Here is a 26053-nt window from a genome sequence, read left to right on the forward strand (position 1 = left end):
GCCCATAACCTTTTGAATATTTAGTTAAGAAATGACAAAATAAGTTCATTATGTACGGATTTTTTCTTTATTATTTTAAATCAAGGTGATACATTATTTTTATTCTCATGCTTACAATTCTTGACATTGACCTAAGTCATAAGTACACTATAGCAACCTGCACTACGTGCAAACTTATACTTAACAAATTAAAGGAGAAACATTCTAAATGCATTTAATTTTTTTTACAGAATTTGTTACACCAATTTGTTTACAAATGGACAATGTGGTTCCAAATCGGTATTATATAAGTGGATGGGGAAAAACTGAGACAGGTAATAGAAAATTAAAAAAAGTTATAATAAATATATTTGCGTTTGATTGAATTTTACGTCTATAAGATTATATTTTTGCACATATTACTTTTAGTACTCAAAAATAATTTAAATTAAATCACTCAAAATCAAATTAATTAAGATTTTAAAATTTTTTTGAGTTATGACACTCTTTGAGCGTAGGTGCGATATATATATATTGTAACACGATGAGTTATTAAATTCAAACAATTTTTGTTTTTTAAAGTCAGATTATAATTATTATTCTAATACATATTACTATTTTTTTGTTATAAAATAGTTATTTTCCTAACAAGCGCAGAAAGTCATACTTTTCCGCACGCGACTGCAGTTTGCCGAACGACGCGAAGCGGGAGTTCGACAAGACAAGCAGTCGAGTGCGGAAACGAGACTTTCTGCAAGCGTTAGGAACAATATTTTTTCTACGAGTCTTTAAAAAATGACCAAATCTTAATCAATTAATTTAATTAATATGAAAATACATACACAAATTAATTCTTTGACAAGGTTGTCAAAACCAAACTTTCAGCATAATTATTAAGCATGACGACGATTCTAAACCACTGTTATTGTCTACTAATTTGACTTTTGAATATTATGTCAAAATTATTTTTATTTCATCGAATTCTCGCGTTAGTTTCATTAAAACATGAACACAATAAAATATATTTGAAATAAATTAGTAAATAATATCTAAATATTAGTTTATTGCATGTATTATAATTACATTAAGGCCATATTAACATATCTAAATTAACACGCGTGCGGAGAAGTAAAACTTTCCAAACTAAAGCTCGTGCGCGAAAGTAGACATTTTTGCACGCTCGTAGAAAAAATAATCTCTGTTTTTAAAAAAATTGATAAAAATTAGCAATAAATACATTTAACCTTTAGATCTATTTTAAGTAGGTACCTAAACCTACCTAGGTCTAAAACCGAAGGCTGCTAAATATGTATAAAAGAAAGGCTGTAATATTTTCAGCAAAATAAGATATCAATATACAGGGTATTTTATTAAAAAAATGATAACATTTTGTTTTAGAAAATACTGATCACACTATTTAGTATTGTACGTCTAGAAGTCAAATATATTAAATTATTTGAAAATTTCACTATACTACAAAAACTTGAGATTAGAATAATATATAGCTGATCAGTATGTTGTTAACATTAGTTTAGGTCAGACTTTGCATGTATAACGGATTTTATAGTTATTAAGGTACCAAGGGTATTGTAAGGATAATAACGCTTGATGTTAATGGTGTATATACCGAGGCTCTTCGGCCCGAGGGATATACGGTGACAAAAAGCGTTATTATCTCTAATACCCGTGGTGCCTTCAACGTGTAATGTCCGACTAAATTATTCTTTATTTGCAAAAAATATCAATGAATTTTGTATTAATTAGTTTTCAAATAAGTACATTCATAGGCTATTGATTATGTACTATAGAAAGGAACTACAACGTTAACGGAGTTTTATTATTTCATATGGTCAATGAATCTCTATATATAAAAAAACCGCGGAGTTCTACCATTTAAAGAGGTGCGTTTTTAAGAAATTGGTGAATTAGTCCCTGGGCACAGGTTACATTAGGGTGAGTTCTATGCACTTTTGGTACAAAAACGTCTACAAAAAAATTGTTCCCGGTTAAATTTCCTATCTAAATATAACTTTTTTAAGTCAAAGATACTTTTTTTTATAAAAATATATTCAAAAGAAAAAGCACAAAGAAACTCAAAAGAAAGAAATTTTGTTTTTTGTCCCATAACTATTGTCCACGGGGATATAGGTATAGACATTGCTTCACAGAAAAAAACCTTACATATTTTCTCTTTAAAATGATGTTTAGTAGAGGTCATTAGGATTTATTTTTTTCGAATTATGATTTTTCAAAGTTCGCCACTCACAGCAATTTTGGGCAATTTTCCTTGTTATTTCGCAAATATTGTTCTGTAACTTTTTCTACGTAACTCTAGGCATTTGCAATGGTACATGTAAGAGGAATAGAAATCAATTACCTTTAAAATGTTCTACTGTATAATGTTGTACGACTTCTTTTAAAGAGGTTATCTTTTTCAAGATTTTATACTTTTAACGAGTTTTTATATTTTTTACGATTATTTTTTAAATTTCCTATTATAACTTTTTTTCTATATTTAGATATATATTGTATAATAAAAAAGAAAGCTTATTCTATTTACTTTAAAATGGTGTATTATAAAACATTCTATGATTATTTTTGAGTAAGATATGCTTTTTCAAAATGTAATAAGTACCTACTTGCAACGATTTTTGATTTTAGGATTATTTTTTAGATTTCTCATTATAACTTTTTTATGCGATTGTGTGTTATGATTGAATCTTATTTTTCATAGGTAATATTTTGAATCCACTTCACTCGGCCGAGCAAACTTCAAAATATGCATTAATTCCAATATTTACTGTCAAAGCTCCTGCACCACAAGATTTGCTTGAAAAATGGCATGTAAATGTACCAAAGGATGTACAAAAAACTGTGGTTGTAGGAAGATAGGAATTAGTTGTTGAATATTCTGCAAAAGGTGCATGTGCATGGGCACTAACTGTGGGAACTCTAAGATAACTGAGGTGTTAGAGGAAGATATTGAAGCGAATGCTAACGAAGAAACGGACTTTGATTTTGAAATTTTTTTAAATGTCAACGTGTAAATAATTTTAACTAAAATGATGTTTTCTAAGACTAATGTTTATATAATTTTTGTAAAAGAAATAATTTTAAATAACACAGGTAAAAAAATATCAAAAAATCACTTGGTTTCCATTATTTAAATATAGATGATACACCATTTTAAAGAACAGAAAGTAAGCCCTCTTTATTGAGCAATATATAGTATATTCATGTACAAGAAAAAAAAGTTATAATGAGAAATTTAAAAAATAATCCTAAAATCAAAAATCGTTACAAGTACTTATTACATTTTGAAAAATAATATCTTATTAAAAAAAAGTCCTAGAATTTTTTGTAATACACTATTTTAAAGTAAAAAAGCTTTTTTTATTATATAATATAATATAATACATACATACATAAATGTAGAAGAAAAAAAGTTATAATGAGAAATTTCAAAAATAATCGTAAAAAATGTAAAAAATAATATTTTTTATATTACGTATTATATTATATATAATATTATATTATATAATATATAATATATTATTTTTATATCATATTATAAAAAATCGTTAAAAGTATAAAATTTTGAAAAACCATAATCTCTTTAAAAAAAGTCGTACAACGTTATACAGTAGACCATTTTAAAGGTACTTGATTTTTATTCCTATTACGTTTGCCATTGCATATACCTAAATTTACGTAGAAAAAAGTTGCAGAACAATATTTGCGAAATAATAAGGAAAATTGCCCAAAATTGCTGTGAGTGGCGAACTTTGAAAAATCATATTTCGAAAACTATAAATCCTAATTACCTATACGAAACAACATTTTAAAGAAGAAATATGTAGGTTTTTTTTTTTCTGTAAAGCAATGTCTATACCTATATCCTCGTGGACAAAAGTTATGGGACAAAAAACAAAATTTCTTTCTTTTGGGTTTCTTTGTGCTTTTTCTTTTGAATATATTTTTGTAAAAAAAAAGTATCATTGACTTTAAAAAGTGATATTTAGATAGGAAATTTAACCAGGAATAATTTTTATGTAGATATATTTGTACCAAAAGTGCATAGAACTAAACCTAATGTAACCTGTGCCCAGGGACTAATTCACCCATTTCTCAAAAACGCACCCCTTTAAATAGTAGCACTCCGCGGTTTTTTCATATATAGATGTCCATTGACCATATGAAATAATAAAAAACCGTTAACGTTGCAGTTCCTTTTAGCTATCTTATTTTGAATATAATCAATAGCCTATCACCAGCAATAGTAGTAACGTAAATGTGGTAACCATAGTTTTACTTAGGTTGTTATTTGTCAACTTGACAGCATTTAACTAGTTATTTAAATTTAATACCCTAGAGCGTTATTTTTTAAAATAACGCCCTAGGGCATTATATCATACTTGACTGACTTCGAAATCGTGTCATTATTTGTCAAATAATATACCAGTCGGGTACTAAAAATAAAAAACTAACACTATCTGCATTATCGGTACTTTCAAAAAGTTAAAGACATGTAAAAGAATAAAAAAAAAGACTAAGTTTTCAATCTAATAGCACATAAAATAACACTAAAAATGTTACTCCACATCCTACCAGATTTAGAACAATGGGAATATTCTCTGGTTACACCTCCAAGGCTTCACGTCCCATTTGCTCAGCGCGGTAAAGTTCCAACGAGAATGGTTCCCTACGTACTCCAATCAGAGTAGGTAAACATGTAAATCAAAAATGAATAACCATTTTCAATTTCGTTTTCGAAAGTACAGCCGCATCATATTCCAGTTCAATCAGAGAGTGCCGCAAGCACCTCTACCGGCTTCGAAACTTATTAGTCTCTCATCAGGAGGCACATATGCTGCTCTTTCTGACCCAACTAGGACAAACCCCGGCGTGCAGTCACGAATCGCAACGAACGAAATGGCAGAGATGCCCTAGTGGCAACTGCTAGCAAAATATTAAGTTTTCAATCTAAGAGCACATAAAATAACACTAAAAATGTTACTCTGAAACACAAAGAAGTACTTCTGTTGGAATGAATGTAAAGAGAGGGATAAACTCCAACAGAAGTAAGAAAAAAGCAGATAACTAGTTGAACAAAATATGAACAAGAAATGAAAAGAGGGTGAGGTAATAAAAATAAGGAAAACTGAAGTACTTGAATGGGGAATAATGATAAGATATGAAGTTGAGGACAGGGGAATTAAAAGAGATATAGGTAGAAGTATGAAGAGACAGAGGCAACTGAATAGAGTTGGCTAGCAAGATATGCAAGAGATCAACTTGACACTCAAGGATGGATACGGCTCGTTTGCATGCCTGTCGAAGAACAGTAGCTCCAAGTAGATAATGATGATGACTAGAAAAGGTAAATTGTAAGATAAAAATAATGTACTGAAAATGTATAAAGATGAATAAGTGCTAAAGAAGAACCAATTAAATAAACTAACAAATCAGGGGCGCCAAGGAAATGATCTTCGATCACTCTCCCAGGTTTCTTATACTGCTGTCAAATACTAAACATATTAAATATATAAGTAAATGTAAATACAAAGGGAATAAGAACAAATGATGTACAAAATAAATAAACATTTATTAAAATTAACTACCAGATTTTTAACAATCTCTGAGTTAGACAAAGCATAAACTGTGACTCTAACATGACAAAAGTTATACAAAGGTTATATCTAAGATAACAACGATAATGTTACCTGTTACAAAATTACATACCTCTTACTTACATATAGGGTACAACTCACATGAGATTTCTACCAAATGGTTATAGTACGCCAGCTACGTACAACTAAATTAAAACCGACAAATATGAAAAATATATAAATAAATAGGCACAAGCCTGACGAAGAGAAAATACAATGATGAATTAGGCAAAATTAATTAATAAAAGTTATAGAAATGAAGCTAAGATAAATACTGAAACGATGACCTAAATTAACCGAACAAATGGAATAAAGCGAATAATACAACGAAATATCTGGGAAACAAGCTACTAATATTACAAAATAAATATCAAACCAATAACGTATAAAAACCTAATTTCCTAGGCTTACTCCTGTGCACAAGAACTTACGGTAGATAACAACAGTTTGGGAACCTACTAACCTTATATGTACCTATATTAAACAGCAAATAAATTCAAGCTAATTCTTGAGAAAAATAATTAATAAACGTAATACATTAACCAAATGTCTGTGATGTGAAACACCATATACAAAAAGTTATTATCACAAACACTGATTGTTCCCAAACAATCCCAACTGACTTCTCAAAAGGTTGCTACCGCATACCGGAAAATGAGCACCTTGGTAGTGCAAAACTGAACCTTCTGTAGGTCCAGGTGTAAAAAAAATGAAAATGAAGCCGAAACGCTTCTGCTTGCTCCCAGGTTGACTGACTGGAGCCGGAATAGGTTCCTCTCAGGTGGATGTGTTCCCATGTTGTAGTGTATTATTTCCCCAGAAGGCTAAAACAAATTTTTCCCAGTCTTAGTTTCAATGTAAAAGTCTAGGAAAAAGTCAAAGGAGAAAAAAGAGAAACTAAGAAGTGGTTTTTAGTATAGATTGTAATGTAAAAAAGGGCCATTAACCTACAAGAAAAACTTTCATTATTGGATAGTGCTTGACAAAATTTGACCGTCAGAGCGAAATACGTGACAATTTCAAATTACAGTAAAGAATAAATATGATTTCTTTAAAATAATTATAGGATACTTATTAGATGTTGCAATGAAATATATTGCAAAGATACCTACAGATAAATAGCTAAAAGTTAAGGTTAGGATTTTCTCTGAATGAGTATTACTTAAAGATATTAAAATAATTAAAAGATACCTACTAAATTCACTGAATAAATTTACTAGGAAAATTGAATTTGAAGAAATATTTTATTAGATGTAAAAATAATGTAACATGCAATGTCATTAACCTCGTGATGTCAAAAAAATATGTATCTATTTACCGGATCTCTCAGTTCTTCATTATTGTTTTCCTCTATAAAACACTGAGTGGATTCTGGGAAAACACTGTGAACACCATGTACATCCTAGGGAACTTTATTTATCAATAAAGGCTTAGTACTTAAGAGAAAGATTCCGTTATTTGGGTACTGTGACCTACCTATTCCGGGCTCACAAATCAAGTGGTCAGTGAACTTGACGTCTCCCACTAGGAAATGTCAAATTTATCTCAGAATGCGAAGTAATATTTCTCGATAGGTGGCGTATATAGTACGTTCCATCACCGAAGTATGACGTCACGTAAGTAGTCCTTTACGAGAAAATTAGAGAATTTAAATGAGATTAAGGGAAAATAATATAGTTACTCCACCATTGCCTGGTCCCAAGCCCAGGATGAGAAAGGAGGAGGGTTGTGCGTGAGGTTAGCAACCTCACCACATAAAAAATAATATTGCTAAAAAAACCTCTACAAGCCTCGGAAATAGGACGGATAACGCGATGACGAAAATGGCCACGGAAATGGATTTGAGAAAAACAACGTACATAGGATGTTGGAATGTCCGAACACTGTTTGAAACAAGTAAAACACATCAAGTGGCAAAAGAAATGGATAAAAATAACATTAGTATATTAGGATTATCTGAAATTAGATGGAAGGGATGTGGAAAAACAAGAATTGAACACGCCAAAACGGTTATATACTCGGGAAAATGTGGCGAAAAAGACCGACACGAGAGTGGTGTTGCATTCATGATTTCAAAAGAAGCAACAAATGCCCTAATAGAATGGGAAGCCATCTCGGATAGAATAATAATGGCTAGATTCAAAGCGAGATATAAAAATCTAATAATTGTTAATATATATGTCCCAACAAATGAAAAGGAACAGGACATAAAAGATGAGTTTTACCAACAGCTACAGATGGCATATGATAAAATACAAAATATAAAAAAGATATTGTGATGATAATCGGAGATATGAATGCCAAAATAGGAACGAATAATAGTGGAAGAGAAACTGTAATGGGGAAAGAAGGATTGGGACAAATTAATGAGAATGGTAAAATGTTTATAGATTTCTGCACCCAAAATAGTTTAGTCATAGGTGGAAGTATATTTCAACACAAACGCATACATAAAGTAACATGGACATCCCCTGATGGACAAACACACAATCAGATTGACCACATAACCATAGATAAGACATGGAGGCACTCACTCTTAGATGTTAGCGCAATGAGAGGGGCAGACATAGGGTCCGACCACATGTTGATTAGAGCCAAAATCAAACTCAAACTAGCCAGAAGTAAGAAAACGCCAATGGAACAACGAGAAAGATATAACGTTCACTGGCTCAAAGACGGAAATGAAAGTACTGAAGAATATAAGACCAAGTTAAGAGAATTATATAATAAAACTTACAACACAGAAAATGCCACGATAGAAGAGCTGTGGGATAAATGCAAGTATGTATATACACAATCAGCAAAAGAAACGATAGGAATACAAAAAAGAAGTAATAAACCATGGCTATCGAGAAGCACGTGGGAAAAAATAAACGAAAGGAAACTACTTAAATGTAAAATGCTAAAAAATGATCTAAGAGATAGGGAACAAATGAAGAGAGAATATAGAGAGAAAGATAAAGAAGTTAAAAAAAGTGCGAGAAACGACAAAAGACAATATAACGAAGAACTCTATATAAAACGACGAAAAAACTAAGCTCGCGCGGAAAACTGAACGTTGAGCATGTAAAAGACAAGAACGGGAAAATATTGAAGAATGAAAAGGAAATAGTTGAGAGATGGATCGAACATTTTAGAGAAGTATATGCCAACAGAACAATAGAACACGAAATTGAAATGTTGTTCTGAAGCTATTTTCTTGTGGCATTTTTACAATTTTAACTATTTAGAATGGGAAATAAGCCACAATATTATTAAAAAATGATTTTTATTAACGTTTCGACGCCCAAATCGGGTGCCGTTGTATATGACTTATATGACGTTATATATAACCCATAGAGTTCAGTGGAGAGATTCAAGTATAGTCCTGAAAGAAACAGATAGTAAAAAGAGAAAAATCAAAGAAGCGGCTCTAATTATGCTAAACGAAACCAATTGTGTCGCAAATTCCTCGGTGGAATGCAGTAGGATGTGGATACCCATACTGAAAGAGGAAGTCAATAGAAAGAAAATACCACAATTATTAAGTCAATAGTCGAGTTAGTACATATTTTATATTTTAGTATTACTTATATACCCATGTATTATTGATATTATTTATAATTTAAACAAAATTATAGTAAAGTCAGAATTTGATATTAATTTTGAGAGTAAATTAAATGTAGGACCAAATACTTACGATGTCGGGATAGTATCACGAGGTTTTTCCTGGTTTTCCCTCGTGATTTACTATGAGATCTCTAACGCGAGAATTTTAATGTCACCGTTGCATGTAGTTGTCTTTTTAAAGACAGATCACATGCTATGATTTTTTTGTGACGGATATTCTTGAGTTGGGGTTGATTTCATGTAATCGAATGAACTATCTTTCAGTAAAGTCGTCCCAGGAACGCAACTCATAAATATTGGCAATATCATTTTAAAGTCTTCTACTTTAAAATGTATCATATGTATCTGAATTGCCGATATAAATGAGTCAAATTAAATAAATATTAGAAGAATTTTTTTACTAAGCAACAACATTTTTGTTTATATTAATAGTATTTTGTATTTTGACAACGGCACCCGATTTGGGCGTCGAAACGTTAATAAAAATCATTTTTTAATAATATTGTGGCTTATTTCCCATTCTAAATAGTTAAAACGAAATTGAAAATGAAGAAATAAAGGAAGAACTAAAATTCACCGAATCGGAATTCACAAAAAAAGAAGTAAGTAAAGCAATATAACAGCTGAAAAGAGGGAAAGCAGCTGGAATAGATAACATTACCACAGAACTACTGAAAACAGATAGAGAAACATCGGAAGAAATCCTGTATGTACTAATAAACAGAATATGGCAGGAGGAGAGAATACCTGATGATTGGAAAAAAGGTATAATTGTAAAGATACCCAAGAAGGGAGATCAAACGAATTGCAACAATTGGAGAGCAATAACACTACTTTCTACAGTGAGTAAAATCATGACAAGGATGATACTAGAAAGAATGAAAGAAACTATAGACCAGTTGTTAAGACCAAACCAAGCGGGCTTCAGAAGTAATAAAGCATGCACAGATCATATTAACACATTAAGAAACATTGTAGAACAAACAATAGAATTGCAGAGCAAAATCTATATAAATTTCATTGACTTTAGACAAGCCTTTGACCGGATTAACAGAGAAAAAATGTGGGAAATATTAAAGAGATATGGAATTCCATTAAAATATATAAGAATTATCAAAATGTTCTATGAAAACTATACCGCACAAATCATGCACAATGGGAACATCACAGAACCAATCAACATAGACAGTGGAGTCAGACAGGGGTGTATTCTATCTCCAACCATATTTCTGATCTTAATTGACTGGGTCATGAAGAAGGCAACGAAAAATAAAACAGGAATTAGATGGAATGCTTTCGGTCAGCTTGAAGATTTAGACTTTGCAGATGATATATGTCTGGTGTCCGAAAAAAGACAACATATGCAGAAAAAAACAGAAAAGGTGACAAAAGAAGCAAGAAAAATAGGACTAGAGATTAACACAAGAAAAACCAAACTTATGAAGATAAATACGGAAAGAGAAATAGGTATATTCATTGAAGGAGAAGAAGTAAAAATGTACAGAAGTTTTGCTATCTGGGAAGCATAATTGACGCTAGCGGTGGAATAGAAGAGGAAATTAATGGAAGGATAACTAAAGCCCAAAATGCGTTCTATATGCTGAAGAAAACATGGGAGTCCAATAGATTAACAACCAAAACCAAAATCAGGATATTTAATACAAATGTAAAGAGTATTTTGCTATATGCAGCAGAAACTTGAAAAATAGAGAAAAAGATTATACAAAAGGTTCAAACATTTGTAAATAGATGCCTTAGACGAATATTGCAAATATATTGGCCAAATCGGATAAGTAACAAGGAACTTTGGAGAAAAACTAATCAAGAGCCGATAGCCAAAACGATAAACAGACGAAAATGGAAGTTTATTGGACACACATTAAGGAAAAATGAAGATGATATAACCAAACAAGCCCTAGATTACCAACCAACTGGAAAAAGAAAACAAGGCAGACCAATGACATCCTGGAAAAGAAATATTACCAGAGAGCTAGAAGACAATGGGTTAACATGGAAAGAAGTGAAAGCCCTGGCCAGAAACAGAGAGGAATGGAGGGGGACTGTAGAGGCCCTATGTTCCAAATGGAATCAAGAGGAGTAAAGTAAGTAAGTAAGTAAGGGAAAATAATTATAAAAATAATTAAAGAGCGAATTTCGTAACGTGAACCGTTACAACTCCACATCCTACCAGATTGAAAACAATGAAAACATTCTCTGGTTACACCTCCGAGAGTTCTAAAATTTGCAGGCCATAACGGATGCTGAGACCAAGGAAGATGAGGGAATTTTACAATTTACAATTCACGTTCCATCTGCTAAGCGCGGTAAAGTTCCAACGAGAATAGTTCCCTTAGTAGGTACTCCAATCAGAGTAAACATGTAAATCAAAAATGAATAACCAATTTCAATTTCTTTGTCACACGAAACTACAGCCGCATCATATTCTAGTTCAATCAGAGAGTACTTGCGGCACGTGCAACGGTATGTATATTGCACGGACTGTATGTGTCATAAATGCGAGGGTAATTAAATATGATTTTATTAAAGCACCTATCATTAATTATTTTATCGTCCAATTTTAACATTCTGATGATCCTTAAGACACATGATATGATTGTTAATGTATGTTACTATATTTAACTTTTACAGAGGCATTTAGTAAAATTAAGATGAAACTTGAAATACCGCCATATGGTCGAGTGCAATGTGTAGAAAAGTACAGTATAGTCAGTATTGAAGTTGCAGAATCTCAAATCTGTGCTGGTGGTGAGGACCGAAAAGACAGTTGTACTGGAGATTCTGGCGGTCCTCTTATGTTCGAAAATGGTACTCACTGGATGGCTGCAGGAATAGTCAGCTATGGTAATTAGATATTGAATATTATGCTACTATTGTTAAATTGTAATTTTTTTCGTAAATAATATTATCATAAGAGAGAACATTTTGCCGGCAATATTTTCGACTGCTATGAAAGTTTGTTGTCTGGCAATTTTGCGCAAATTAAATTTTGACAGTTAAATCACGAGACGTCAGTCGAGGGATTTTGTCAAAATTTCATAAGCGAGAATTACCAAAAGGCAGCAAACTTGAATAAAACCAGAAAAAATTTTTGCCGATAAATAATTTCCTCTCGAATGATATTCGACAAGACTATTTCACGACGAGATAATTAATGCACCATCTCAACGAAACCAAATAATCTTTATTTATTTGTTAACACTATTAAATGTAAAATTATTATAAGCTCAGTAGTTTGCCCATTATTTTCTACCAAAGCTTGATTTTGTGTATTACTGACCTGTAGACTTTGGGAATTCGAAGGTCTAGCTCTATTTGTTGTTCTGAGATTTTCGACCAACTTCTGGTGGTGACTGGAATCCAGCTGCAGATATGGTTTTAGAGAGCTTGCATTTGGGTGACCCGTTAATTTAATTAACTCCTGTTCAGAAACACCTTGCTTGAACAAGGCTGACACAGCTGAAGATCGATGAGAATGGTTTGTTATTTTATGTTTTTTTGTGTCAATTCCAATTTTCTTAGCTAATATTTTTGTCCACTTAGATACGAAATTGATTTCAAGTGGACAGTTTTTGAACCAAGATTCATTGTTCTAGTTGGGGTGAACGGTAAGAAAGATTCTGTCTGATAAAATCTTTGGTCCCCTTTTTCCCATTAATTTAAAAAATAATCTAACTGGCCATCAATTTTCGTTTGATGAATTTCTTACCAGCCATTTGCTGCTTGCCAAACTTTTCGAACCACCTTGATTTGTTTTGGAAAAAATGCTGTTGTATTCATTTCGGCCCGTATATTCTCCCATAATCAAATTATTTCTGGAAAAAGTGAATCTTGCAGTTTACGGCCTCATTGAGGCCTCAAATGAGCAGAGGTGAAAAAAATTTTTTTGTGCTCCACCGCGGGTTTCCTCGTCGTAGCATTGGATGACTTTTAATAGTTCTTCGGTGGATAATGCTTTTGAACTGAGTTTTCTTTTTTCGTGAACACTTTGAAGCTGCCTCCACTTGGTATCTCTGGCCAATCTTGCTCATTTGAAAGATATATCTGTGAAAGGGACGATTTTTATGCCGTACTCCGTAAAATATTTTTCTTGTAACATTTTTTCTGTAGTATTCCACACTGACTTTACAGATGACTCTTTATAGTTTTCGCCATTGCCTTTTTTCATTTTAAAGGCATAATCGTCGAGAATTTTTGCTAGTTCCGTTATATTATGGCAGTAAGTACATCTTTCAAGCGTAAAATTTCTCACCCGTAGGAACTCCGAAAATTGGGTCCAAATAATGCTTCTGGACCTCTGCGTGTTCAACGGTACATTTTCCGAAATAATTTTTTGATTTCTTCACATGACTCGCAACCAAATCTTGATTTTTCTTCTCAATTCATTATACCTGTCCAAAATTGAATTCGCCTCAATGACGTTTGTCAAAATGACAATAGAATAACCACATACCATCATGACATATCTGTCATAATTTTGTCGCTAAAAAATCACGGACAGGAAGGAGTTTTGTCAGTAGCAAACGTGGCGTTGCTATGACGTTTTATCAGTTAAAAATAATCTAGTGAAATAGTCATATTTACATAATCCTGTAGGTAGTGCGTGTGTATTTCTAGAATCCTGTAGGTAGTGCGTGTGTAGCTACAAATCTATATAGGTAATTAAGAGAAAACAGTAGCGATCAACATGTAGCAAAAACGCGTTCCAAGATTGCGGCTGTAATTTTGAATATTTTTTCAAGATATTTGGCACACGTATTTGTAATATAATAAAGAATGACGGTACAGAGCCCAATTTGAAGAATATATTAATATATGGAAATTACTCTGTAATTAAACACAATATTAAAAGAACGAGCCTGTACCGCCATTAAGAATAACAAAAAAAAAAACACTTTCTTCAAATAAACTTTTTTATCCGATGCCTAGATTTTGTGTCATTTTGGAACTACTAAAATTTTTTATTTCATTAGTAGTTCCAAAATGACACACAATCTAGGCATCGGATAAAAAAGTTTATTTGAAGAAAGTGTATGTTTTGTTCTTCTTAATGGCGGTACAGGCTCGTTTTTTTAATATTGTATTTAATTACAGAGTAATTTCCACATATTAATATGTTTTTCAAATTGGGCTCTGTAACGCCATTCTCTATTATATTACGAATACGTGTGCAAAATATCTCGAAAAAATATTCAAAATTACAGCCGCAATCTTGGAACGCGTTTTCGCTACCTGTTGATCGCTACTGTCTCCTCTTAAGTTAGAAGATTTTTTAATTAGCGATAATAGTTATTAAGTGAAGTCAAAGAGAGGTAAAGAGAACGAAGATCAGCAATGATTTAGATGAAAAATATCAGGATGATCTGTTAGGGTCTTTCCAGGTTGTAATTTATTCGGAAGAGTATAGAAAACTGCCAGTTACTATAAGTAAATATATTTGGAAGCATATACCACGTTGTCACTAAAATATATAGCATAACTGTCGTTAATATATCTAAGTCCCAAGCAAGATCATACCCACCAACTACATTGTAAAAGTCCATGGTTATGGAGAACAATTACACAACTGGATGGAGGTAAATAATATATGTCTAATATTAGATGACAAAAATAAAAGTTTCTTTAAATCAACAGCTTGGGATTCAGAAATCAATCCAGATTTATGATTTGTTACTAAAGATACAGTATAACAGATTTGACTGCAACCCTCAAGATCACTTGCACCGCATAACCGAACGTCTGTCGTCTCTTCTCCTCGCGGTTGTAGATAACTCGGTTTTACTTTACCTATAATAGTCCCATTATAGTTTCAATACAAGTTAAAGGAAATGAAAATGTAGTATGTCAAAGTGTGTAAATAATTTATTTCTTTAGCTGAGCGCTTTCGACATAAACGCCATCATCGGAGCTAATGCTAAAATAAAAAAAGAGATCTTGTAAGAAAAAGAAGTACAAAACTTTTTTTACTTACGTCAAATAGTAAAAAAGTACGCCACATTGATGTGTAATCATGTGCATCTTATGAATGTAAATGTGATTTTTGATTGCAAGTGCTAATTGCTTTGTCCTCCGTACAACACCAAACATTAAAAAAGCAGAAAAAAACGTCTGGTGTTGTATGGAAGACAAAGCAATTAGCATTTGCAATCAAAAATCACATTTATATTCATAAGATGTACATGATTACACCTCAATGTGGCGGTACTTTTTTACTATTTGACGTAATTAAAAAAAGAGTTTTGTACTTCTTTTCTTACAAGATCTCTTTTTTTATTTTAGCATTAGCTCCGATGATGACGATTATGTCGAAAGTGCTCAGCTAAAGAAATAAATTATTATTTACACACTTTGACATACTAAATTTTCATTTCCTTTATTCATTCAAGTGTGTACAAACTTATCAGTCTTTCAACTATCAATGCAAGTTCTAAATTAATCATTTCCAACATAGCGAACACCGCCCCATATTTCTTGAAGTATGTTACATCACTGTTAAATGGATTTCACGCAAGAGTTCTAATTATCATAGATTTACCAACATCATTATAACATCTGCCAAAAAACATGTGCCACGTGGGTATAGGAAGAAATACATACTGGGATATTAGAAATGTAAGCATTTCTTAAGTTCATAAGTTAGACGTTGAATGCCACAATAATTCTGGAGAGCGTACCAATAGAACAACTGAACATCGTGGGTTCCGTACCTTCGCAGTTGCACAGATTAAGTCATCAGCCTTACCACACAGCTGGTTTTCAGCGACATTTCTGATGGACAATTTTTTAATCAGGGTCTCAGATTATATTAAATAATATATTACTTGTCTCAGATTTTCTTTATTTTCTTTAATATTTTCTAATATATTTATGCATTTTCTTATCGTCAACTTATTGATATTTTTGAAACCCTTTTTTGCAAATAAGTTTGGTGTTATTCACATTATATATTTTCACCCCAAATTTGTTTTTGTTTCTTCTTCCAATTCCAGGATTATCTATCATCTGCAAATGATAGATTGATAATCCTAGATATCGGTTTATTTCAGTTCCCAACGAGAACAAGTCAAAGAACGGAAATCATATTAAGATCTATACAAAAATTTAATACTGTTATTTTTATACAGTGAGCACGTAAAGGTTGGAATAAATTCATTTTCTCGAGAATGGACGATTTTGGAAAAAATACCAAAACAGGTCAATTTTTATTTTAAAATTACGACTTATTGGCTTAATATATCATACTAGTGATGTCACCCATCTGGGCGTGATGACGTCATCGATGATTTTTTTTTAAATAATTATAGGGGTCGTGTGATAGCTCATTTGAAACGTAATTCAATTATCTATTCAGTAATATAAACATTAACATAATTATTTATACAGGGTGTCCAAAATTTTTTTTTGAATTCAATTTATTGACATAAAAAGAAGAATGCGTGTAATTTATTTAATTCAAAATACATTAAACTGCTATCAGTAAACAGGGAAAAATGTTTATTTGGAAAATAAATATTGTTTTTGACAGCCTTATGACAGTTTGAACATTTAATTTAACCCATTACCGCCCAGAATTTTTTTTCGGTTTTTTTTCCAGAAGTTTAGCTGTTTTAGTATTATTTTATGTATAATCAGATCACATCAGGTTAGTTTTACCAGATATATCTGATAAGGTGGGAGATAATGAGTGCTACCATATGGTATCACTGGGCGGTTGGACTACATTAATTTATTAATAAGATGCAAATTCATAATAAATAGATAGGGTGAGGATACGCATAGAAATAAGTAAAATCAATTATTAAATGATGTATTTTATTGTTAAATTTGACATACAATTAGTATTACTTGGTATGATAATTAGCAAAACAGGCGACACATAGTCCTACATTGCATTTTGAACACATTGTTCTGCCAAAGGATTTGCAATTGGACCCTGCACAACGACGTCTATTACATGGAGCAACATAGTGATGCAAACCATCAAAACGTAATTCAGGCAACATCAATCTAGGATAGGAAGATCTGGCTGGACCTGGACTCTTTGGGGCTACTCCATATTTTGACAAATATACTTGGACTATTTCTCTCCTAAACTCTAAGTTCGAAGTTTTAGGATTTATTTTTCTATACAAAAACCAGGCATTATTTACTGCTGTATCTAATCTATAATCCAAGTAAAAATAGACCAATACCATTTCTTGCTTCGTATATTTATTCTATAGTTTGAAATATTCTCATCCATGAGATCAGTTCCCCCCATATTACGATTGTATTCAGACACACAATTTGGACGATCTACCATAATATGTTTCTTTTCGACCTGAGAGTATCTTTTTACTGGTGCAACTGGATATACCCCCGCACTTGTAGAAGCTATCGTAACAACTGAGTTGTCTAGCCAACGCACGAGAAGTATGCCTGTGTTTCTTTCCAAGACATGTTCAAAGGTACCTCGTTTCATCTTAGAAAATTTTTTTTGTCACTCAACGGACAAGATTTTGGAACTCGATTTTCACGTATGGTTCCTATTGCACCAACACCAGTATATCTAAGGTAACTGAATAGGTTCATTCCTGTAAATAAGTTATCGACATGTACTATATATGGAAGCTGATTACTCATTTCTCCTAGCATAGACACCAGAGGCGAGGCACATTTCCCAAAAAGGATTTCGTATTTCTCATTTCCTCGTGGATTTTTTCCTTGATACAGATCAAAGTCAATCAAGTATCCATCAGAAGAATTCAGACACCACATTTTGTATCCGAATCTTATTGGCTTACCACGGATGAATTGCTTGCATCCATGACGACCATAATATCTGATCATTGATTCGTCAAAATCGAGATGCTGTGATGGTACAAAATGCTTTGAAAACTTGTTTTGCATTTTATCCATAAGCGGGCGTAGTTTCCATACTTTATCTGATGCATCGATTTGTGTGTTGTCGGCAAAGTGAATAAATCGTTGTATTTGTAAAAAACGGTTTCGTCGCATAGCATTGGAAACGAGTACATTTTTTGCATCATCTTTCACGTCCCAGTACATTCGTTTAGATGGCAACATGTTATAACCACTTAGTATCAATATTCCTAGAAAACATTTTATCTCGGATGCAGTAATATTGGGCTCAGGTTGATTACAGAAGAGAGCATATTTCTGAGTTTCCTTTGTTATGTATTCTATGATGTCTGCATCAACGAACAATTCAAACATGTCTACACACGACATTCCTTGAAACTGATTGTACTCTGGATCAGGGAATTTACAAGATGCAGGTTCCAGATCCCCTTCAATCCATGAATAGTCATTTTTTTTGCAGCCAAGATGATTGTTGATCCATTCATCCTGATAATCTGTTGGAGGCTGAGCTTTGCTTGGTTGACCATGACTTGATGTATCTGGGAAAGTATCGGCGTCTACAGGTTCCGGCTCACTTACGATCCGAGTATTATTTAGGAGTTTTACTTCTGCTGGTGCGCGTAGTTGACGTCCTGTAAGATTGTGTGTCATGCCTCCCTCATCTTCGTCTGCAGAATCTTCGTCCGTATCCACACTAGGCTCGGAAGGCTCAATAAAAATCTCATCTACCTGTTCTGATAAATTACTGTCTCCCCAAACCATATCCAGAGCTTGAGATAGCGAAAAGCCTTTCCTGAAAGGAATGAAAAAACATTGCAGTGGAAACGCCCAGTGATACCATATGGTATCAAACATCAATCTGATAGACCTGTATATCCCCAAATTTATTCAGATATCTGATTTAAACAATTAATAAATATTTACACTTTTACTAAGCGAATCATCATCATCATCATCATACAACCTCTTCTGTCCACTGCTGGACATAGGTCTCTCCCATTCTTCGCCACTCTTCACGGTTCTGTGCTTCTTGTTGCCATTTCTTGGATATTCGTTTAATGTCGTCCATCCAGCGTGTTGGTGGTCGTCCTCTGCTGCGTTTGTCTTCTCTTGGGCGCCAGTCAATTAGTTTTCTGGTCCATCGTGAGTCTTTCAGTCGCGCTATGTGACCTGCCCAATTCCATTTCAGCTTGGCTATACGTTCAACGACATCAGTGATACCTGTTCTTTTCCTTAAGTCTTGGTTCCTTATTTTGTCTTTTTTTGTCACGCCGAGAATCGATCTTTCCATGCGCCTTTGTGCCACTCGCATTTTTAGTGCTGTTGTTTTTGTGAGCGTGAGAGTTTCTGCTCCGTATGTCATAATAGGAAGAACGCATTGGTCAAATGTCTTCCGTTTCATAGCTGTCGGGATGTTGCTCTTAAAGATGTCTCTTAGTGATCCATACGCCGCCCAAGCAAGTGTTATTCGTCGTTGAAATTCGCAGGTCTGATTGTCCTTGCCTATTCTGACTTCATGACCGAGATATATGTACTTTTCTGTCAATTCTACCACTTGATTTTGGATGGTTAGGTGTTCGCTGGGAACTAAATTTGTCATAAATTTGGTCTTACTGATGTTCATTTTTAGACCTATTGTTGAAGACACGTTTTCTAATTCTAGTAGCATTTGTTGTGCTTCACCCAGATCTTCGGTAATAAGTACTATATCGTCGGCAAAACGCAGATGATTGAGCATTTCTCCATCTATCTTTATTCCTCTATTTTCCCACTTTAGCATTTTAAAGGCGTATTCGAGGACCGCTATAAATAATTTAGGTGAGAGAGTGTCGCCCTGTCTCACACCTCGCTTGATATGAATTTCTCTGGTAGTATCATGTAGTTTTACACGCATTGTGGCGTTTTGGTATAATGTTTGCACTAACTTTGTAAACCGGTAATCTATTCTACTATTGTTCAGAGCAGTTATAATGCTGTCTAATTCCACAGTGTCGAAGGCTTTGTGAAAGTCTACGAAGATAAGTACCAGTGGTTTGTTATATTCTATCGACTTTTCTATTAAGGTTTTTACTGTTTGTAGGTGATCGTTCGTTCCGAATTTTGAGCGGAATCCAGCTTGTTCTCGGGGTTGGTAGAAATCTAACTTTTTTTCTAGTCTTGTCGTAATTATTCGGGTAAACATTTTATAGATGTGGTTCAATAAGCTGATTGGTCTATAGTTTTCTAGGTGCGCCTTGTCTCCTTTCTTGTGTAGTAAAATTGTTACTGCATTGTTCCATGTTTCCGGTATGCAACAATCTGTTAGAGAAAGGTTAAACAAAATTTTTATTTGGTTGAGAAGGACACGTCCACCCATCTTTATAGCTTCTATTACGACTCCATCTTCTCCTGGCGCTTTGTTGTTTTTCATCCTTTTCATTGCGTCCTGGATTTCGCTTAGTGTGATCTCTGGCATGAGCTCTGAACCCTGGTTGATAACTTTGCGTGATGCAGCGGCTTCTAAATTCTTTTGGTCTTCTCTTTGGCTTGTATATAGTTCTTGATAGAAGTCTTCAACTATGTGTAGTAGTTCTTCTCTATTTGATGTGGGGACTCCTTCTTTGTTCTTTAGTTTGTGTATTTCGCATTTTCCATTGTTTAGCCGCCTTCTCAGGACTTTCAGACTTTTATTCTCTTCTATAGTCCGCTGGACTTTTTCATTCTTAAATTTCCTTAAATCTTTCCTTATAGCTTTTGATACTTCTTTGTTTATTTTTCGCAGTTCTTCTTCGTCAGTGCTTTCGTTTTCTTTGATTTTTCTTCTAGTTTCCATTAGTTGCTTTGTTTCAATGGTTATTTTTTCGTCTTGGCTTCTTTTAGGACAGCATTTTACTTGAGCCTCTCGAATAGCTTCTACGATATTTTCGTTTAGGGCATCTACATTATTCATGCATTCATTTTGTTGTAGGATTTTATTGATATTGCCTTGGTATTCATTTAAATTCGTTGGGTCAATCCATATTGGGTTGGCTTTCTTCCTAATCATTTTGGATCTTTCTGTTATTAAGTCTAATTTTAGTTTGGCTCTTACCATTCTATGATCGCTGCCTGTGGTAAAGCTATTAAGGACTGTGACATCGTTGAATATATATTTTTTGTCACTGATTATGTAGTCTATCTCGTTTCTGGTCTTACCATCTGGGCTTTTCCACGTCCATCTTCTGTGATCTTTTTTAGAGAAGAAACTATTCATCTGGTAAAGATTTTGTTGTAATAGAAATTCTAGTAGTGTTTGGCCACGCTCGTTTCTGCCTTTGGATCCAAATTTACCTAGTGCTGTTTCCTGTTCATCCTGCTTTAGACCGATCTTTGCGTTAAAGTCGCCGCATATAATCGTGTAATGTGTTGGTGTTTCTTTCAGTGCCGTTGAGATGTCATCGTAGAAGTCTTCAATCTCCTCATCCGGATGGTTCGTTGTTGGTGCGTATACCTGAATAATCTTTATTTTATACCTTCGGTTTAGCTTTACGATTAAATAGGCTACTCTTGTGGATATACTTCTTGTAATCACTATGTCATTTGCAAGTCTTTTGTGTATAAAGAATCCAACTCCCCCGACTGATTCGGTTTCACTACCTATACTATAAAATATATGCCCTGATTTTAGTGTTGTCAGGTTTTCTCCATGTCGTCTTACTTCACTGACTCCAATGATATCCCATTTTACTTTTGACATCTCGATTTCCATTTCAGTGACTTTTTCTTCAGATAATAATGTTCTGGCATTGTAGGTACAGATAAAGAGTGTTAGAGGTTTTTTCGTCTTTCGCGTCGTCAGTTTTTTGTCCCCCCCAGAATCCTTGGGACAGACTGATAAATCAGTGTGAGAGTTTCGATTTCTCGCTATACTCACCTGGGGTACATCCGCTTCTGTTTTAAAATCTGACATTTTGTTGGGAGGTATTTGCCTTAAAACACCACGCTGGCAAGGCGGGTTGGTGAGTTTTTAATTCAGCCGCTCATTGTGAGTACCGACGCTGTTTGAAGCCGCCCGCTCCGGGTCAGACGCTTCTAGGTTTGTGATCTTATACTACCCCTAAAATCGAGGCTTGCCAGCTCCGCCATCTTCGCCGTACCGGAAGTATTCTTCGTCGCCTTGGATGCCGTTCTGGACTTCATCCGTGACCCTGGACAAGGGACCCTTAGCAGGTACTAGCTTCCCGGGTCAAGAAGCTCCTGGAATCTGCGGGGGGCAGGGATTGATTCACTTTCCCTGATAGGACTATCCAAGAGAGTCCAAAGGACTTCAAAGGAGTTCCTACCCGCTACCCACACTAAGCGAATACTAAAGTGAATATAGAAAATATGATCCCTAAAAATGTATATTCTTACTTACTCGAAGCGTATGTCCATTTTTACCACAGTTTACGAATGCGAACCAATAAAACACGTGACCACAAGCGTTAGACGTATAAACTGTTCGTCGCAATGGCTTGACTACAACTAGATGATCCACCTGCCGCACTCCCGCCGGTAATAACGTTTATCCCTTCCTAGATGTAACCGCTAGACGCCATTTTTGAAAGGCACTATTGTGATACCATTTGGTATCACTGGGCGTTAATGGGTTAAGCGAAAAGCAATGATTATTTTTCAAATAAACATTTTTTCAGTTTTCTGAGAGCAGTAAAATGTATTTTGAAATAAATAAATTACATACATTCTTCTTTTTATGTCAATAAATTTAAATATTTTCAATGGGAAATAAGCCACAATTTTACCAAAAAAATAATTTTATTAACGTTTCGAAGGTTTTTTTCCTCATTTTCCCTCTTGAGAATTCTACTGTCATCGTTGCATTTTGTTGTCTTTTTAAAGACAGATTACATGCTATGATTTTTTTGTGACGGATATTCTTGAGTTGGGATTGATTTCATGTAATCGAATGAACTATCTTTTAGTAAAGTCGTCCCAGGAACGCAACTCATAAATATTGGTGATATCATTTTAAAGTCTTCTGCTTTAAAATGTATAATATACGTCTGAATTGTCAATATAAATGAGTCAGATTAAATAAATTATTAGAAGAATTTTTTTACTTAGCAACAACATTTTTGTTTATTTTAGTAGTATTTTGTATTTTGACAACGAAACTGTGGCTTATTTTCCATTGAAAATGTTTAATTATAAAAATGCCACAAGGAAATAGCTTCAGAACAACTTCAATAAATTTAATTCAAAAATGTTTTTTTGAACACTCTGTACAAATTATTATGTTAATGTTTATATTACTGAATAGAGAATTAAATTACCTTTCAAATGAGCTATCACACGACCCTTATTCTCATTTAAAGAAAATCATCGATGACGTCATCACGCCCAGATGGGTGACGGCAGTAGTATGATATATGTGGCAAAAAGTCGTAATTTAAAAATAAAATTTACCTGTTTCGGGATTTTTTTCCAAAATCATCCATTCGCGAGAAAATGAATTTATTTCAACCTTTACGTGCTCACTGTATAATATAGGTACATATTTATGTAATTAATTTTTTGAGATATTATATGTTTTTAATTTTAGGTCTTGGTTGTGGAACCGAAGATTGGCCCGGAATATATACAAATGTTTCGCATTTTCTTCCTTGGATTAAAGAAAAGATTTTTGAGAATAGCCTGGTAAATACAAAAAACCCTAACAAGGGAGTCAAAATATCAAACAGAAATAAACCCGGACAGTAGAAGAAGATATTATCATTCACCCATTTTTATACAAAAAAAAAATATAAAAATAAAATACATAAACAAAACAATGAGACGTATTTTATTTATTTCGACAAATCTTGTCAATGAGATGATGTTCAATGAGGTCAATGAGGGGAGATTATATACGAGTTATTGGCAGATATTTTATGTGGCAAGGAGCATCAACTTTATTTTATTACTTTATTCTGCATCATCTGACTATCTCTAACTGACACTTTCTTAGATGTGTATAAACTGGTGGAGAATATTTAAAGATTTTGTTTCTATGGCAACGATGGTTTTTCTTTTTTTTTAATGTAAAATGGCCACAATCTGTTTGCAAGATATTGTCTATGTTTACGTATGACCATAATATTGGACCCAAAATAGACATCCGCTCTTTCAAACAGATCGCAGGCTTTTATGAATCGTCTAATTCATTTTCTTCTACCCTTTATGTGTATCTGCTTCAGTTGATTGAAATTTATTTTCTAAATAAGCTGCAGACTATTCTGTTCTATTTCTAATTGCAAGTTTTCGTCAACCCTTTAACGACGAAATTGTTTGATTTTAAGGCTAGTCTAATAGAGCGTATGACTCTATTTATTATAGAACATTTCATTACATCCTACACAAACACATTTTCTACACTCCTCATCTCAAAAAAAAAAAAATAAAAGGAAAAATCCCAGTAGTTGGCTGTATACCATAGTTAAAAAAAACTTACAAATTAATAAGTAAAAACTTCTTGTTTAAAATGGTATAATTTATTTAAAAACCTTTCAAATTCATCCAAATGGTTTAAAAATTCTCCAGAACGTTTTCGGTCTAGTCAGACCACCAGCAGTAAAACCTAGAAGTAAGTATTTCCACGTTAAAATGAATAAAAAGGGTAACATTTTGACTGTTAAACTAAGGATGTGGCATATACTTACATTATAATAATTGAAGCTTAAACTAGCCCACTTTATATGTCTAGTAAAAGCAATACGCTACCAGTTTGTGATATTAAATTATAAAATTGAATCGATACTAGGTCGTTGTTAACGGATTCACTTTAAGGGAATATAGATGTACCAGCACGAACAATTGGGGCGTACTTCACCCTGCACGTGAAACAGACCAACTAATCACGGAAAAGATACAGTTAAAGGTGACAAGATTTCCAAGATCACTGAGTGTATTTTTGGGTCAACACTCTGTTTGACCCACGATTACTTTACCGTGAGTATACGTTGCTATAAAATATTAATTTAGCAAATTAAAATAATATGCGACGACACTTTTCAACAGAAGTTTTTATTGATTTCTATACGTGTTTACAGATCTAATTTTCGCTCGCTACTGAATAGTACTAAAATTACAAAACGGCTCTCGACCAGAAATCCCCTGGTGGTGGGGAAAACAAAAAATGTCTATATCTTTCCTACAAAATTTCACTTTGGAAAAAACGTAATTAATTAATCGTCATCACTGTCTTTCTCAGAAGTTGACAATATCGCTTCACTCGCATAACTTTCCAAATGTCTACCTTCTAAAGAGGATTATGATAAATGTTACCCAGAAATATGGGTAAGAATGAATGTATTTTAATCTTTTAACAGATTTCTGGAAAATAATTTACCCAAACTTTAAGAATGGTCTGATATGAATTTACATCGTAAAATAAAATCGAAAAAACTAAAATTAAATAAACTATAAGAAGACGTAACACACTCAATAATTAAACGCTGTAACAAACCAGCCCCTTGCGCGGCGCCTATGTAAGGTATGTTGGAATTTAGGGAATGTCAACTATCTACACTGCCGTGCTAGGCCCAAAGGCGGTAACTAACATTTCACAAAATGGTGGCAAAATCGATTTCAAAATTGAGTGCTAAAATTTTGGCCCGTAAGGGATTTATGGACTAGCTAATAGTTTTTATGCATGGATATATGCCCCAGTTTATTAAGGGAACCAACAATTATATTTTAAAACAAAGTTTTATATAAAAAGAGGTAGATACCGCTAAAACGTCTTATCAAAACTTACTATAAAACTAAGCCTATTAGCGGTATGTGGTTTACAGTTGTGATTGATATGAAATAAAAAGCTTTTCTGTGTATTACAGTTTATTAAATTGAAAGAATTAAAGTACTATTAAATGTTATTATTTTGTTGAGCTACAATATGACAACAACAAATTGACAGTATT

The 26053-nt window shown here is 33.3% G+C and overlaps 1 protein-coding gene across 1 annotated transcript in view; it reads left to right on the plus strand.

Annotated features, from left to right (window-relative positions):
• LOC114330417 (phenoloxidase-activating factor 1-like) overlaps window positions 1–23926 on the plus strand; it is a 66401-nt gene extending 42475 nt beyond the window's left edge. Inside the window, exons 5-7 of the mRNA XM_028279760.2 lie at window positions 231–314; window positions 11907–12119; window positions 23698–23926. Of these exons, the coding sequence (XP_028135561.2) occupies window positions 231–314; window positions 11907–12119; window positions 23698–23855 (455 nt within the window). The 3' untranslated portion in view covers window positions 23856–23926. The remainder of the gene's footprint in view (window positions 1–230; window positions 315–11906; window positions 12120–23697) is intronic.
• The last annotated feature ends 2127 nt before the right edge of the window (window positions 23927–26053 follow it).

Source organism: Diabrotica virgifera, chromosome 7, assembly GCF_917563875.1.
Source record: "Diabrotica virgifera virgifera chromosome 7, PGI_DIABVI_V3a".
Lineage (NCBI taxonomy): Eukaryota > Metazoa > Arthropoda > Insecta > Coleoptera > Chrysomelidae > Diabrotica > Diabrotica virgifera.